This window comes from Aquarana catesbeiana, linkage group LG02 (genome assembly GCF_042186555.1).
Source record: "Aquarana catesbeiana isolate 2022-GZ linkage group LG02, ASM4218655v1, whole genome shotgun sequence".
NCBI classification, from domain to species: domain Eukaryota; kingdom Metazoa; phylum Chordata; class Amphibia; order Anura; family Ranidae; genus Aquarana; species Aquarana catesbeiana.
The window spans coordinates 142386240-142403789 of NC_133325.1; the positions used below are offsets into that span (position 1 = coordinate 142386240).

The following is a 17550-nucleotide window of genomic DNA, read 5'->3' on the forward strand; positions in this document are numbered from 1 at the left end:
AAATCCCTGAAGCCCCCACCCCTCCTCATCTGGGATGGTATGGTTGTGTGTAAAATGAATGCCAGGAGTATTGATCAGACCAAGTTCTATAGAGGGGGGGTGTGTACAGCCTTTGGGCTCACACTGGTTTGCTGCAGTTTGGGCGCACTGCTTGTGTATCTGCAGTTTAGAAATCAATAGGACTGTGGGTAAAACGCAGGAAAACTGCGGATACACCAGCAATGGGCCAAAACACAGCAAAGCAGTGTGAACCCACCTAAAAGCACAAGGAGCCGAGTCTACATATTGACTGCAGTTATAAGAGCCATTTCTGAAGATAAAGGTAAAAGAGGGGGAGAGAGAAGGGAGATAAGAGTCCAGTCACTGAGCTCACACTTGGATGGTTGGAAGCTTATCACTCACATATGTGTTCACCTTCTATCTGCCGGCTGCTCTGTTCATAATTTCCCAGCCCACACGGCTCCTTCACTGCACACAGAGAGAAAGGGGAGAGAGGGGAGGGGGGAAGGCAGAGCATTTGTGTAGGGGGGGAACTGTGCACTGTGACATTGTAATAAACACAGTGAGCCAACACAGATGCAGCCAGAAACCCCTCCATTTACACACAGCTTCTCCTGTCCCAGAGAAGTTTATGGACATGAGAAATCAGGCTTATACTGCTGACTGGGGAGGGCCGATTTTAGGCAGGGGCCTGGAGCTGCAGCTCCATCAGCCCCTATGTTAATCCGGCCCTGGGCCACTCCCTCCTGTTCAGTGCCCCCACAGCAAGCAGCTTGCTATGGGGGCACCCAAGCTGAGTCACAGCTCCCTGTTTCCATTCAGACATGGAGCCTCCTCTCTCCCCTGATTGGCTAGCTGACTTTAATTGACAGCAGAGGGAGCCAATGGCTCCGCTGCTGTGTTTCAGCCAATCTGGAAGGTGAATCTCGGACAGTTGAGACACTCGTGGACATTGCTGGACAGAGAGGGACCTCAGGAAAGTGTTAGGGGGGGCTGCTGCACACAGAAGGCTTAATGCATCTTAAAATCTTATGCATAAAGATTAAAAAAAATCCCTCTGCCTTTACAACCCCCTTTAAATAGGGGTTATTCATATAGAGTTATAGACTATAGGAAAGGGCATGTCAGGCATCTGCAACAGGTCAAAGGGGGACTTTTTTTACTTTGCAATTGTTAGCTGTGTGCCAGTTTTATTGCTTTTTTATCTAATAAATGCCAAAATATAACTGCATTTGCTGCAATTATTAAAATATTGTGAACAAACTGATTAAGGTCACATGTTACCTCTAAGTTTGTCAGCATGGTTACAGAGTAGAACGTGAAACATCTATAAGTTGAGTAATAATCAGATTAGATATGGATTGGAAGGTTGGAAAGATATATAATGCTGTAGTTTTTCTTGCAATAAGATAATTTGTATAGATGGCTCAAAGTTCCCTTTAACTCCAAAGGTTATTTGGATAATTGAGTTGAGAGAACTCTTATGTGTTTGGGGGAAGGGGAGAAGACGATTGATCATACTATGAGAGTGTGTCTTCTCTAACATCTTTGCAGTAAAACACCATGGCAGCTACTGAGGACTCATCAGACTCCACAGTACGGAATAGGAAAAGCAATTCCACCAAGGACCAAACCTATGCAGAACAAAATGGTAATTACTTATGATTTGGTCTGTCTGATCGATTGTTTTTTTTTATGAATGTTTTGTGGGTCAACAGCGCTTCTTAAACTGGCCATGGATAGATTGAAAATTTATATGGTTCAGCAAGGACTGGTTGATTTTCGATCCATGCTTGGCCTCTGTGGTTGAACAGAAATTGCTCTACCGATCAACTGCTGTTCAACTACCCTGTTGGAAAATTTCCACTTAATCTTATCTGAGTATTCTGACCATGGAGAAGTCTCCCTGCTGTCAGAATACATAGACACAGCTGAGAGGTTTTCCCCTACCCACCTTGAACGTGGTGAATGGGGGAAATGGGAATCGGGACAGGTTTTTCCTGAGTCCTGACCCATCTATGGCCAGCTTTAGGCTCCATTCACATTTTTGGATCTTGGGCAGCCTTTCTGTGTTTCTGCCCGCGATCTCAAATCACACTGCAATCGCAAAATGCATGGCACCTAAAATGCGGTGCAGTTTTTCTGCAATTATCTTGATAAACTGCAACACACAAAGCCTTTTTGCCCAAAAAGGAGCAGGAGCTTCTTTTGGGCGGCAAGCTTCTTGCGGTAATTGCACTTCATTTAGGTGCCATTGAAAATGAAGGGCACCCAAATGTGCATTTTGCAAATGCAGTGCGATTTGACATTGCGGGCACAGTCGCAGCAATTACGCCCGAGATCCCAAAACGCTAAATGTGACTATAGCTATACACATATATTAGTTTACTAAACTTCCTGCACATTGGGGACAAAATTAATACTGTTATTTGTAGCTTCCAAGAAATAATACATAGTTGCAAACATATTAACCACTTCAGCCACAGAAGGATTTGCCCTCTTAATGACCAGGCCATTTTTTTGCGATACGGCACTGCATCGCTTTAACTGACAATTGCGCAGTCGTCTGATGGTGTACCCAAACAAAATTGATGTCCTTTTTTTCCCACAAATAAAGCTTTCTGTTGGTGGTATTTGATCACCTCTGCGTTTTTTATTTTTTGCGCTATAATCAAACAAATAGTGACAATTTTGAAGAAAAAACTTTTTTTTTTTACTTTTTGCTATAATACATATCACAAAAAAAATATATTTATCAGTTTAGGCCAATACGTATTCTTCTCCATATATGTTTGGTAAAAAGAAATCGCAATAGGCGTATTTTGATTGGTTTGCGCAAAAGTTATAGCATCAAAATAGGGGATAGATTTATGGCATTTTTATTGTTTACATTTTTTTTACTAGTAATGGCGGTGATCTGTGTGTTTGTAGCGGGACTGCGACATTGCACCGGACAGATTGGACACTTTTGACATGTTTTTTGGGACCGTTGATGTTTGTACAGCAATCAGTGCTATAACTAGCCACTAATTACTGTGTTAATGTCACTGGCAGGGAAGGGGTTAACACTAGGGGGCAATCAAGGGGTTAAATGTGTTCCCTCAACATATTCTAACTGTAGGGGAATGGGCTACCAGGGACATGACAGAGATCACTGTTCCCGATCACTGAGAACAGTAGGTCTCTGACATGTTCCCTGTCAGAACGGGGAATCGCCTTGTTTACAAAGGCATTTCCCCATTCTGCCTGTGTAAAAGGTGATCGGGGTCCACCGAAGGACATCGAGTCCGCCCAACCCATGGGCACGCTCCCGCAGTGGGCTTGCGCCACCGCCGGTGCATGCCCGCCCACCCACTGTCGCGCCTGTGCAAACTTACGTACAGCTACAGCGATTTGCGCAGGAGAGCCGACTTGCCACATTATAATGACAGCGGCTGGTCAGCTAGTGGTTAAAATAATTCCCAGGGACATGGCTACTCCCCGTTGTACCCGTGCATAGGTGTGCACAGCCTATTGCATTAGGGTGTGCACCCCAAAGCTCAAACACTTATGTCTTTCTCTGCAGCCTCAGTTGCATTGGACAGTGAATGAATGGAAAGTGCTCTGTGCTGAATGGGTTCCTGTCATTCACAAACTGAAGCATAGTAAACAGTTTACTATGCTTCAGTTACGAATGAACACCGTGTGTGAGTGTGTTTTATTTAGACATATTTAATAGCCCCTTCCCACGTTCTCCATTCTGAAACATCCCCCATAACAGCCGGGGGGAGAGGATAGGAGGGAAGACAGCAGCACTCTGGGGGGAGGTGCAATTCAGGGGTAAGCCTGGGCAGGTGGGGGAATCGGCACCGCACATAGTGATTAGGGTGTGCCCAGGCTCACCCCCTGTGCATGCCTATTTACCTGTGTAATCTACAAACATTTCTGTCATGAACTGAAGTGCATTCCTGATTTTGCTGTAGAGAAGGAAGTCCCCAGTACTCCAGAAACCCAGTTCCACAATTTATTCAAAATATGTGGTGTCACAAAGGTCAAAGCAGCCAATGTTTCAGATTTATCTGGCTGTCATGCTGATCCATTAGTTTAAGTTTTTTCCTATTCATTTAACCAGAGAAAGAATGCAGAGTTCTGACTAAATTCCGAGCTTGCAGCATAGTTGTGTGAGAACTTCAGCCAGATAATTAACATTTTTAGAAAGTTGTCAGCAATTGCAGGCTATTGTGATCCCTCCATGTGGCCGCAATGGTGTGGGTTTGCAGGGCTTAAATAGGCAGTGGCGAGGTGACCTAACACTTTCTCATTGCCTGTTAAATGCCCTCTGAAGAGGGATCCACCATGCATCGCTCTTCAGAGGACTAACCCTAGTGTAAACTAGCCTTTAGGGGAAGGTTTTGTTTTTTTTTGTTTTTTTTTTTCAGACTCTCTTTATTGGGTACTTGAAGTGTACATGGACAAAAAGTGATATTTCTCCTGTAGTAACCTTGTTCTGGTATGTTTTCAGACAACTGGTAGCTACTGATAGAGGACACATAATAAAGGATTAATTAATACTAACAGACTTTAACCACTGCAATAACCTCTTAATAGTTATTGATTTAGCATAACTCCACAGCTTCCAATTTAAAATAATTTAGGTTCCAACAATCCATATTTATTACACTGTGGTGAAAAGTCATGCTCCAGTCAAAAGGACACATATCAGCACTATCCAGTCACATTATTCATTTTAATAAAGAAAGTACCCCCTTCTTCCGATGAATGAGAAACAAATGCTGTATCCTAGTCTGGCAGCCTAGAGCTCCTGCTGTCTATACACACCTGAATAGTGCAGAGTCTGATAGATAAAATATACACTATATATTACCAAAAGTATTGGGATTATTATTATTTATTATACAGGGTTTATATAGCGCCAACACTTTGCGCAGCGCTTTACAACATAGGGGCAAACAGTACAGTTACAATTCAATACAGGAGGAATCAGAGGGCCCTGCTCGTTAGAGCTTATGGTCTAGAAGGAGGGTCAAGCGATACAAAAGGTAACAGCTGTGGGGGATCATCAGATGGAGAAAATTAAGGGTGTAGTGGATGAGTGGATGTGCTGAGTAGACGCTTTCCACTCTATTCTCCATCCCCCAGGCTATGAGGCAATTAGCAGATGGCAATTAGCAGACGCCTGCAGCTAGAGCAAACAGACAGAGCGGAGATGACAGACAGCACAGCAAGTTGGAGGGATATGTGCATACCTCTCACCACGTGCAATGGAGGGTGGACGCCAGGCTAAGAGACAGACAGCGGGGAGGCGCAGAGTAATGGACCAGCGGGAACTCAGTGAGCGGGCATGATCGTGGCTCCCTGACACCGGGCCGCAGCTCCCAGACACCGGATCGCAGCTCCAAGGTATCAGAACGCGGTGTACAGGCCGGAGCCTGGGGATCCCCGGTGCTGGGGAGAGGGAGGACAGCGCCCGGATCTAGTAGTGGCCTGGTTCAGAGCCTGGGTCCCCCAGGGGAGCGAACGGGAGCCGGTCTGAATGGAGTGTTATATGATAGCTCACCATTGAGAAGGGAGCAGGATTTGGAGTCTGAAGCGAGTGGAGGCAGAGATGGTCCCCTAAAAGAACCTAAAGACTGTGATATTATGACCCCTTTGATTGCCACAGCAGGGGAGGCATTTGTTTTGAGGGAGGGTATAGGGACAGATAATGGAACCCCCCCTGTGTATGTGGAGGAGAATATGGTGAAGGAACGGGGATGGACTGTGATAGAGCCAGGTTCCCCCCAGAGAAGGACAAACTTCACTGGCAGTGCAATGCTCCAACCCTGCGTGGAGTGAGGGTAACGTGTCCCCGAGGATGGAGGGGAACGCTGAGGGTCTAGAGATGGACATTAGAGAGCTCCTTAAAGCCCTTCCTACTAAAACAGATATCCAAGAATTAAGAGCGGCAGTGGAAGGCCTTAAAGAGGATACTCATGTATTAGGCCATAGGGTAGAGACACTTGAAAATGGGCATGAGGCGGTGGTAAGAGCAGTAACGGATATTCAAGATACAGTGAAATATCATGAGAAGGCCCTAAATTTATATAGGGATCAACTGGACGATCATGAGAACAGGGATCGCAGGCAAAATATTAAAAGGAGTACCAGAAGCAATTCGGATGCCTTAGTTGCTTACAACTGTCCAGCAGTTATTTTGTTAGATAATGGGCGATTCAGCACCAGAGAATATCAAGGTTGACAGGGTCCACCGCATTCCATCTTATGCTCTCCCAAATATGGAGAGACCAAGAGATATTATATGCAAACTACATACATTTACTGTGAAAGAATCTATTGTGAAAATAGCCCGAAGTAAAGCTGAAATCATTTATGATGGAGTGTGTGTCTCACCTTACCCTGACTTGTCACGCCGGACATTAATGCAAGGCGAAATGTTAGGCCACTGCTGGAGGTCTTGCGCACTGCAGAAGTCAAATACCGCTGGGGGTTTCCGTTTAGTCTTACGGCCTCTCGAAATGGTAAGATGGCAACCCTTCGCACTAGGGACGATCTGCAGTCGTTTTTAGAATTATTAGACTTGCCTCCTACTGATTTTGAAGACTGGAGAAAGTACAATTTTGGGAATCCCTTACAGCGCCCTGATCAATGGCAACAAGTGCCTACTGGAACTCGACGGAGAAATCGCTCAAGTAGGAACATAGAGACATGATGGGCATGGTAGGGCCCATTTAGAGAGGGAAGGGATAAAGGGACTCTATGTTAATTTTTTTTTTTTATTAGAAGGTGATTGTAAAGGTGGCTGTTAAAATTATGAAGGTTATATACAAAGTGTGGGTGTTTATGAAATTGTGTATCCTCACCACCACAGATTACGTTTTATTTTATTTTTAATTTTTTCTTTTTTTACACCCCTCCCCTTTTTTTTACTTTTTTTTTTTATTCTGGGGGGGTAGGGAGTTGGTGAGCTTGAGGGAACCATGATGATATATATATATATATATATATATATATATATATATATATATATATATATATATATATATATATATATATATATGAGTGGGGATAGAAAGTATTCAGACCCCCTTACATTTTTCACGCTTTGTTATATTGCAGCCATTTGCTAAAAGCATTTAAGTTCATTTTTTTTTTCCTCATTAATGTACACACAGCACCCCATATTGACAGAAAAACACAGAATTGTTGACATTTTTGCAGATTTATTAAAAAAGAAAAACTGAAATATCACATGGTCCTAAGTATTGAGACCCTTTGCTGTGACACTCATATATTTAACTCAGGTGCTGTCCATTTCTTCTGATCATCCTTGAGATGGTTCTTCACCTTCATTTGAGTCCAGCTGTGTTTGATTATACTGATTGGGCTTGATTAGGAAAGCCACACACCTGTCTATATAAGACCTTACAGCTCACAGTGCATGTCAGAGCAAATGAGAATCATGAGGTCAAAGGAACTGCCTGAAGAGCTCAGCGACAGAATTGTGGCAAGGCACAGATCTGGACAAGGTTACAAAAAAAATTCTGCTGCACTCCTAAGAGCACAATGGCCTCCATAATCCTTAAATGGAAGACGTTTGGGATGACCAGAACCCTTCCTAAAGCTAGCCGTCAGGCCAAACTGAGCTACCGGGGAAGAAGAGCCTTGGTGAGAGAGATAAAGAAGAACCCAGTGCGGCTGAGCTCCAGAGATGCAGTCGGAAGATGGGAGAAAGTTGTAGAAAGTCCACCATCACTGCAGCCCTCCACCAGTCGGGGCTTTCTGGCAGAGTGGCCCGACAGAAGCCTCTCCTCAGTGCAAGACACATGAAAGCCCGCATGGAGTTTGCTAAAAAAACACCTGAAGAACTCCAAGATGGTGAGAAATAAGATTCTCTGGTCTGATGAGATCAAGATAGAACTTTTTGGCCTTAATTCTAAGCGGTATGTGTGGAGAAAACCAGGCACTGCTCATCACCTGTCGAATACAGTCCCAACAGTGAAGCATGGCGGTGGCAGCATCATGCTGTGGGGGTGTTTTTCAGCTGCAGGAACAGGACGACTGGTTGCAATTGAGGGAAAGATGAATGCGGCCAAGTACAGGGATATCCTGGACGAAAACCTTTTCCAGAGTGCTCAAGATCTAAGACTGGGCCAAAGGTTTACCTTCCAACAAGACAATGACCCTAAGCACACAGCTAAAATAACAAAGGAGTGGCTTCACAACAACTCAGTGACTGTTCTTGAATGGCCCAGCCAGAGCCCTGACTTAAACCCAATTGAGCATCTCTGGAGAGACCTAAAAATGGCTGTCCACCAGCGTTTACCATCCAACCTGACAGAACTGGAGAGGATCTGCAAGGAGGAATGGCAGAGGATCCCCAAATCCAGGTGTGAAAAAATTGTTGCATCTTTCCCAAAAAGACTCATGGCTGTATTAGATCAAAAGGGTGCTTGTACTACATACTGAGCAAAGGGTCTGAATACTTAGGACCATGTGATATTTCAGTTTTTCTTTTTTAATAAATCTGCAAAAATGTCAACAATTCTGTGTTTTTCTGTCAATATGGGGTGTTGTGTGTACATTAATGAGGAAAAAAATTAACTTAAATGATTTTAGCAAATGGCTGCAATGTAACAGAGTTAAGGGGGTCTGAATACTTTCCGTCCCCACTGTATATTCCTTTTTTCTTTGGGGGGGGCCCAGTGCTCACCATTCCCATTTTTTTGTCTTGCTTCACCCCCCTTTTTTTTTTAGAAGGTGATTGTAAAGGTGGCTGTTAAAATTATGAAGGTTATGTACAAATTGTGGGTGTTGGTGCTTATGAAATTATGTATCCTCACCCCCACAGATTATGTTTTATTTTATTTTTAATTTTTTCTTTTTTTACACTCCTCCCCTTACCTTTTTACTTTTTTTTTTTTTTTTTTTTTTTTTTTTTTTTGGTAGGGAGTTGGTAAGCTTGGGGGAACCAAGGTGCTATATATTTTTTTTCTTTTTTTGTGGGGGAAGGTGATGGTAAAGGATCATAAAGATGGTCATAAAAGATATTAAGCATATGTGGGGTTGTGTTTTTTTTTTTTTTTCCCTTTTGTACCTCCTACACCTCTAGTCCCCCTACCCTGAATTAATATCAGTAGGATAAGGTAATAAGGGATCCCTATAGATAAGATAGTAATAAGGGGGGGAATGTAATAGGTTGCCTGGGGTAGAGGGATGCATGTTAAGGTATTGGGGTAAAGGTTTGGGTTACCCATTAGGTCAGGTCCGATATAAGGGATTTAAGATCCTGCAGTATAGCAGGAAGACGGAGAGACTGACAGGTGAGGGTGCCCCCCACACTCAGATTTATCTCCCGATTAGTATGTATTCCTTTGGGTGGAATACTGAGGAGAGGGTGGGGTGGGTGGGGGGGGAAGAGGGGAGGGTTTCATGATTTCCCAGTTTCCCTTTTTTTTTTTTCCCTCTCCTTCCTCCCAGGGGCGTCGGCAAAGAGAGACAGCGGATACCAGAGGAATAGAGTAGGTAGTAGGTCTATAAGTAATGGCAGGCCCAACAAAAGTGATATTGTATAATATAAGAGGTTTATGTTCACCCCAGAAAAGGGGCCCTCTATGGCAGGAGCTGCGCCATCATAGGGTGGACACGTGGCTTTCCTGCAAGAGACGCATTTTGTAAAGAGGTCAGTTCCAAATATGCCATTACATCAGTGGTACCATGCACCACCTCCCTTTGCAAGGGCAAGGGGGGTGACAATGGCCTTTGGAAGGACATGCCCGATGGTTTTAATAGCCTCACAAATGGACCCAGAAGGCCGTTTTCTCTTTGTAAAGGGAAGACTGCATGGCTATTGTTATACATTTGCCTCAATTTCCGCGCCAAATACAGGAACGGTCAATTTTCTTGTAAGAACTCTGAAGCTTTTGGAGAAGTTCAAAGAGGGATTTTTGATCCTGGGAGGGGATTTTAATCTTACCTTAGACCCAGGTAAAGATACATCAACAGGTAAAACCCCTATATCTTTTAAAGCGTTAAAACATCTAAAACAACTTTTGCGCTCCTTGCATCTGGTGGATGGATGGCCTGCAACACGTAATGGGAGTAAGGACTATAGCTATTATTCTAAAGTACATGGCACCTATTCTCGTCTGGACCTTTTCCTAGTGGACCAGTTTTACCTGGAAAGGACTCGCTCGTTCACTATAGAATCAACAATTTCAGACCATGCCCCTATAACTCTGACCTTTTTTACCAGTTTCTGCAAGTCCCCTAGAAAGGACTTGGTGGCTAAATGAATCATTGCTGGATGATAACAGAGTAGAGAAGGCACTGTCTTTTAAGATTAAAACATTTTTTGAAATGACTGTGCCGGGAGAAGTATCTGAGCAGGCTGTGTGGGAAGCTCATAAATCAGTGATTAGGGGCCAACTGATAGCGCATGGGTCATGGATCAAAAAAGAAAAACAAAAAGAGATAGTATATCTGCTGGAAGAGATTAATGAGTTGGAGATTAAACATAAAAGACACCTAGATCCAGGGCCGGTGCACCCACTAGGCAAACTAGGGGCGCAGCTGACCCTTGCCTCACCCCTTCCCCTACTTGTCGCCCCCCCAAGCTCCCGGCAGAGCCGCTGATGGGGGACCAGGACAGCAAGAAGCTTGGTGCGGCTGGTTAGTGGTAGCCTTGTGGTGCTGCTGATGGATAGGTAAGGGGCAGTGGCATGGGAGATCAGGTGTGTCCAGGGGGTGACAAGCAGTTAAAAACAGTTAGAGATGGTAAAGGCATCTATGATGATGATGAGCGGCAGCCAGCTTGTCAGAGTAGAAGGGACTCTGTGGTACGAGAAAGCAGAACGAAAAGCAGCGCCACTCTAAGGGTAGTAGGTAGTTAAAACAAAAGCTTTAATATTTTAAAATTGTGCACTCACATTTGTGTGATTAAAACAGGCATTGGTAATGTCTCCTGGGCAACGCAGAGTCACTTCCGGAACCAGCTGGGCTGTGGTGGAGGCTGGCCTCGGCCGCTAGCGGTCGAGTCCGTAGCTCCGAGGCGTGGGGTTCCCTCTGGCAGCGCGTCAGCAAGTACGTGGGAGGATGACGTCAGGTGGAGGAGAGCGGGGGGGCGTGGCCGTAGTGCTCACGTTCGGAGCATGCGTGCTCCTTCATCAGGCATGGATATCGGCCATGATGGTGTTGGTTATATAGGGAGAGGAGGGGAGGGACAGGGGTGGTACAGAGGAGTGGCCTGGCAGCGTTGGTACGTGTCTAACACACGCCAGCAAAAAGAAGGGATAGTGGCGTGGCTCGTAAGCGCAGGGAGAATGTGGGGTGGGGGGGGGGGGGGTTATGGAACTAAATGATAGGAAGGATGGTAGGAGAAAAAAAAGAATTGGGATAAAACATAGGGAAATGATAATCAAATTGTGAGAGATGGGAAGTATTTTTTTGAAAATAGAAATTGAGAAATATAAAAAGATAAATAAAAAAAAAGAAAAATAAAAAATGAAAAAATAAGATAAAAAATAATGAAAAAATAAAAATAAAAAATATGGGAATATACAGTATATGTGAAGAAAATTAAAAAGTATATGAAAAAAAATATATATAAAAACTAATTTCTATAAAGAATATATAAAATATATAAAAAAATATATTAAAAAATTATTATGTAAAAAAGAGGTGGAAAATTAAATTATTTATATATTAGGTGGGAAAAAAATATATATTGGAGTGCGCCTGTGAGAATAATATGTGCGCAACTAGTGGGCGTGGCTCTAAGGTGGTGTGGTTAGCGTCTGAGATGAACCAGGGATGGAGGGAGAGGGAGAGAGGGACAGCATCCCCAGATCCTACACAACAATAGAAATATGTGTATTCTAGAAAGTTTAACAATCAGCAGATAAAGATACTCCAAACACCTGGTGTTAGCACTTCAATCATCCCGGCACCATGGTTGTTATGGTGTCAGGATGATTGAAGCGCATTATTTCTATTATTACATTGAAATATAAAATTAAATCATTCAACTCACCATAATGCAGAATCAGTGGGAGCCCCGATTGTGTCACTAGCCACGTCACCTACAACCAGATGCCATCAGGCGTCCCCAGCAGTCCGTCCTTACATCAGGTGCCCCCAGCGGAGGCCCTCCTTACATGCAGCCTGTGTCACATAAAATGCAGCCTCTGTCCCCCCCCCAAATGCAGCCTCTGTCCCCCCCCAAATGCAGCCTCTGTCCCCCCCAATGCAGCCTCTGCCCCCCCAAATGCAGCCTCTGCCCCCCCCCCCAAATGCAGCATGCCTGTGTCCCATTAAATGCAGCATGCCTGTGTCCCATTAAATGCAGCCTCTGTTCTCCCAAATGCAGCCTCTGTCCCCCCCAAATGCAGCATGCCTGTGTCCCATTAAATGCAGCCTCTGTCCCCCCCAAATGAAGCCTCTGTCCCTCCCCAAATGCAGCCTCTGCCCCCCCAAATGCAGCCTCTGCCCCCCCCAAATGCAGCCTCTGCCCCCCCAAATGCAGCATGCCTGTGTCCCATTAAATGCAGCATGCCTGTGTCCCATTATATGCAGCCTCTGTTCTCCCAAATGCAGCCTCTGTCCCCCCCAAATGCAGCATGCCTGTGTCCCATTAAATGCAGCCTCTGTCCCCCCCAAATGCAGCATGCCTGTGTCCCCCCCAAATGAAGCCTCTGTCCCCCCCCAAATGCAGCCTCTGCCCCCCCCCAAAATGCAGCCTCTGTCCCCCCCAAAATGCAGCCTCTATCCCCCCAAAATGCAGCCTCTGCCCCCCCAAATACAGCCTCTGTCCCCCCCAAATACAGCCTCTATCCCCCCCAAAATGCTGCCTCCCCCCCACATGCAGCCTCTGTCCCCCCCAAATGTAGCCTCTGCCCCCCCCATTCTCCACACAGCGGTACTTACCTTGGGTCTCCTGCGGTGTCTCCTTCACACTGGCAGCAGCATTCTTCCTGTTTCCTCTTTCGGGCGCAATGAGAGAGCGAAGCAGGAAGTGACATCTGACTCAGGGCAGATGTCAATCAAATCTGAAGCGCCGAGTAGCTTCTGCCCGGCGCCTGTAGTATCTATTACTATGGCCGGGCGGAAGCTACTCGGCGCTTCAGAAAACGCCACAAGGCGGGCTAAACGCCCGCAAATGCAGTCCGGCGTCCGAACACAGTGCACTTAAGGACCTTTTTGTCTCTTTTTTTTTTTTTTTTTTAAAAGGCCAGTAATAAAAAAATTTTTTTTTTTTTTTACTTTTTTTTTTTTTTTTTTGCTGGCTGGAAGGGGGGGGGGGGGGGAATGGCACCCAGGCGCCCCCTATGGACGGGCCGCCACTGATGATGGTAATCATGGTGGTAAAGGCAGGGGGTATGGAGCTGGAGTAGGGTGAAGAGGAGGTATGGGCGGGGTAGGGTAGGTGGTAGGGGTGTGGGGGAAGGAATTGTAGGGGTGCATGCAGCTTCTCCCCTCTCCCTTCCATAGGCTTTCACATGCTGGAGGGAGAAGGACGTCTGTGTGTAATAAGGCAGGAAGCCAAAAGCGCTGCTCTTCTGAGTGGGAGGGCATGACTACTAAGTTGCTCTGCCTTCCACTACCTCCTTAGCCAATCAGATTGTCCAGCCCGCCACATTTGACCAGAAGATGCTAGTGGCCAGAGCTGGGCAGGATGGAGAGGATCCAACATAGCTGAGTATGAAGAAGGTATGAGATTTACTAAACCCACCAGATTTTATACCACCCTTCTTTGGATTTAATGCACTTTTGCTCCCCACCGCGAGGACCCACCTCCCCCCTCCCTTTTTTTTTCTTCCTCTTCTCTCCTTACCCCCTATTCTTTACTCCTCCCTTCTTAGCTAATCTCAACCCCTAGCTTTTCCTTAAACTCCCTCTCAATGCTTTTACTTCTCAGTTGCACTTAAGAATCAATCTGGCCACCGGGCATAGCCTCGGATGAAATGGTTACATGGATAGATACTCAGGACTATTTACAGTTAGGCCCCTGTTGAGACAAACTTTTCAAGTATTTGTTAAAAATCGGATGCAGTCCTATGGGCATTCCTGAAACCTTAGTGTGTCCAACCATTTTCATGTTTCCAACTTACAACTGTTTTCAGCCTCTGTTATATTCTTACTGTTTTGTTTTTCTTTGATTTACTAGCATACTTATTTTACTTATAAGATGCTAAATTTTATGTTATGTTTATTCATGATGCATTCTCTACACTGTTAGACTGTGTAATTGCTATGACTATCAATAAAACCTTTTGTAAAAGAAGAAGGTATGAGATCAAACATGTCACAATGCTGGCTGCAGAAATGTATCAGTGTGTTCTCCTTCTCCCATGCATTGTGTAGAATAGGCAGTGATCACACTGATCTAGGGATGACTTCCCCTTAGTCTTCTCACACTGCTTCTTATCTCTGTTTTTATTTACACTGAACACAGGACAGGAGAATGCTGATTAGACTTCTGCAAGATGTTGCAACTTCAGCTGATTCTATAGCTATATGTGCCAGAGTCCATCCATGATTTGTTTGACATTTTCTTTGTTATCTTTTAAGGCAGGGCAAAAGGGGCACCTGTCATTGTTGTGGGGCCCAAAGCAGCTGCCTCATACTTGGCAACTATCCCAGTTTAAATTCCCTTATCCCTTGAGGTTTTAGTCCCTTGCTGTGTCCTGATATCTCAGTGTGAAGTTTTGTTACTAATGCTGCCCAGCTCTGCCCTATTGTTGTGTACAGATGACTCACCTGCAGACCCTGTGTTTATATGTAAATACCAACATTGATATGTAAATAGTGACTGCATTCATATGTTAATAGTGGCAGACCGGCAGGATTCATATGTAAATAGAGGTGGTATTCATATGTATATCATGCCCCCCTGAGGTCATAGCCATCATCACCTATACTGAATGCTGCCCACTGGGGAGGTAAAGGGGCATGCTTGAAAGTCCTGCCTACAACTGTGGTCATTACGCCTATCATCAGCCTGTTCTGCAAAGGTAAGCAAATTGGTGGGGGGAGGGTAGTGTGTGGTGTGCAGAGGTAGGCAGCGAAGGAATTATGGTTTGGGTGCACAGGTGAGCAAGGGAGGGTATGTATAGAGGTAAGGAAGGTGGGTGCAAAGATGAGCAGAGGAGGCAGGTAGAGTTAAAGGGGAGGGGGAGTGGAGAGGATGGAGGAGGTTTGGGGTGCAGAGGTTAGCATGGGTTTAAGGATGCAAAGGTGTACTGACCTGGTGGATAAAGATGTAGGTCATGTGTAGAGCAGCCCATTCATTTCAATGGGCTGCTCTATGCGCTACAAATGAGGAAGAAACTCCCAAACCCTTTTCCAAAATCACACGATGCCAAGGCACATGTCAGCAGATGGATGAGGGTGTCATTAACAATTAATGGCACTGCTGTGTATCTGCTAAAGGGCAGCACATTTCTGTTGTGTCAGGAAAGCGATTTTGCCTGCTTTCGCACAAATGTGAACGCAGGCTAAATGTCTCAATTACATTGGTGGTCAGTGTAAATCTTCTCATTACATTGGTGCTTGGTGTAGAATCCTTTCATTCACACTAGTGTCCAATGTGAACTCCCCCCTTACACTGGTGGTCAGTCTAAATCCCTCCTTACATTGGTGGTTACTGCGAATGCTTCTATTACATTAGTGGTCAGTGTAAACCCCTATTTCATTGGTGGCCAGTATTGAAACTCCTCTTTATATTGGTGGTCAGTATAAAAAAAAATCAGCATTGCCATTGATCACATGCTCCCCTCCCCCCAGCACTGCCACTGACCCCAGGAGTCCTAGGATCCCTAGGAGTTTTCTTTCTATTAATGGCCCCCCTCACCTCCCCAGTCCATAGTGTGCAGGCAGTGAGGAGATGATGTGCTGTAACCTCTAGCAACCAATCAGTAAACAGTAATGATGTGCTGTAACCTCTAGCAACAATCAATAAGCAGTAATGATGTGCTGTAACCTATAGTAACCAATCAGTGAGCAGTATTGATGTACAATAATCTCTAACAACCAATCAACAAGCAGAAATTATGTGTTACCTCTAGCAACCAGTCAATGAATGGTAATGATACACTGTAACCTTTGGCAACCAATCGCAATCACTGTCTGATCTGATTCAGTAAACTGATTTTGAATCTAGCTGCTTTTTATTGTATGTCTCAAAGCAGGTGGAGAGCAAAACTGCATTGAGTGGGGGGGCCCAAACATTTTTTTTGCCCAGGGTCCAATCAATCTTAAAGACGGCCCTGATTAGCTGGTCAGGCTGGGAGCTTCACAGATCTGTTAACCATTTACTGTCCTCCTGTGCTTGAGAAATGACTGTCTGTTAGTAAAGTTTTTTTTTTGTTTTTTTTGGCACTTTGTTATATCTTGGAAACTCCTGTTTACACATAGTGCAGTGATCAATGTTTTTCCACACTGGTCACTGCTAGGACACACTTGTAGTATGTCTGCAGTCTCTGACCATCTCCTGTATTATAACTGCAGTCTCTGACCATCTCCTGTAGTATACCTTTCGTCTCTGACCATCTCCTGTACTATGTCTGCAGTCTCTGACTATCTCCTGTACTATGTCTGCAGTCTCTGACCATCTCCTGTATTCTCCTGTATTATAACCGCAGTCACTGACCATCACCTGTATTATAACCGCAGTCTCTGACCCTCTCCTGCAGTATACCTGTAGCCTCTGACCATCTCCGGTACTATGTATGCAGTCTCTGACCATCTCCTGTAGTATGTCTGCAGTCTTTGACCATCTCCTGTACTATGTCTGCAGTCTCTGACCCTCTCCTGTACTATGTCTGCAGTCTCTGACCCTCTCCTGTAGTACATTTTGCAGTCTCTGACCCTCTCCTGTAGTATTTCTGCAATAAAGGGGGGCTACAGGCATTGTAGGTGGTAAGGGAAGAGGGCTGTAGGTGCAGTGGTTGGTAAGGCAAGGGAGGCTGCTGGCACTGTAGATAATGAGGAAAGGGGTCCCAGGTGCAGTGGGTGGTGATGGAAGGAGGGCCTAGGCACAAGTGGTGGTTAAGGTGGGGCTGTAGAGAAAATTTTAACGGAGCATACAGGGCAAGGGGCTTCATAATCCAGAGCCCACCAAAATCCTCAGCACCAGGCCCATGATGCTCCTAATCCAGGCGGAAAGGCCAGGGTCACAAAGGTCGCACTTGCAATCGGGCCCTGGTGTTCCGCCACTAATACAGTAAAACCTTGGATTGCGAGCATAATTATTTCCAGAAACTTGCTTGTAATCCAAAGCACTTGTATATCAAAGCAAATTTCCCAATAAGAAATAATGGGAACTCAGATGATTCATTCCACAACCATTTATTCCTTCAGTTTATGGTCCATATAAAAAGATTATAGCAATGTGATAGGTTGTGTAACCATAAAATGTCCATTCACAAATGGAAGCCTCCACAAGGGGATTAGAAGCAAAATCCACCAGGAGCTACAGAGTATAAAAGAGAAGAGAGGCGCCTCTAAGTGTAGCAATATGGTTACATTTAATGAAGGTCCAACATTTAGCAGCTC

At 44.9% G+C, this 17550-nt stretch overlaps 1 protein-coding gene across 1 annotated transcript in view; it reads left to right on the forward strand.

Moving 5' to 3' along the window:
* The first annotated feature begins 1563 nt into the window (after positions 1-1563).
* Positions 1564-17550, forward strand: part of LOC141127282 (sterol O-acyltransferase 2-like) — a 196812-nt gene continuing 180825 nt past the window's right edge. Inside the window, exon 1 of the mRNA XM_073613568.1 lies at positions 1564-1651. Coding sequence (XP_073469669.1) covers positions 1564-1651 — 88 coding nt within the window. The remainder of the gene's footprint in view (positions 1652-17550) is intronic.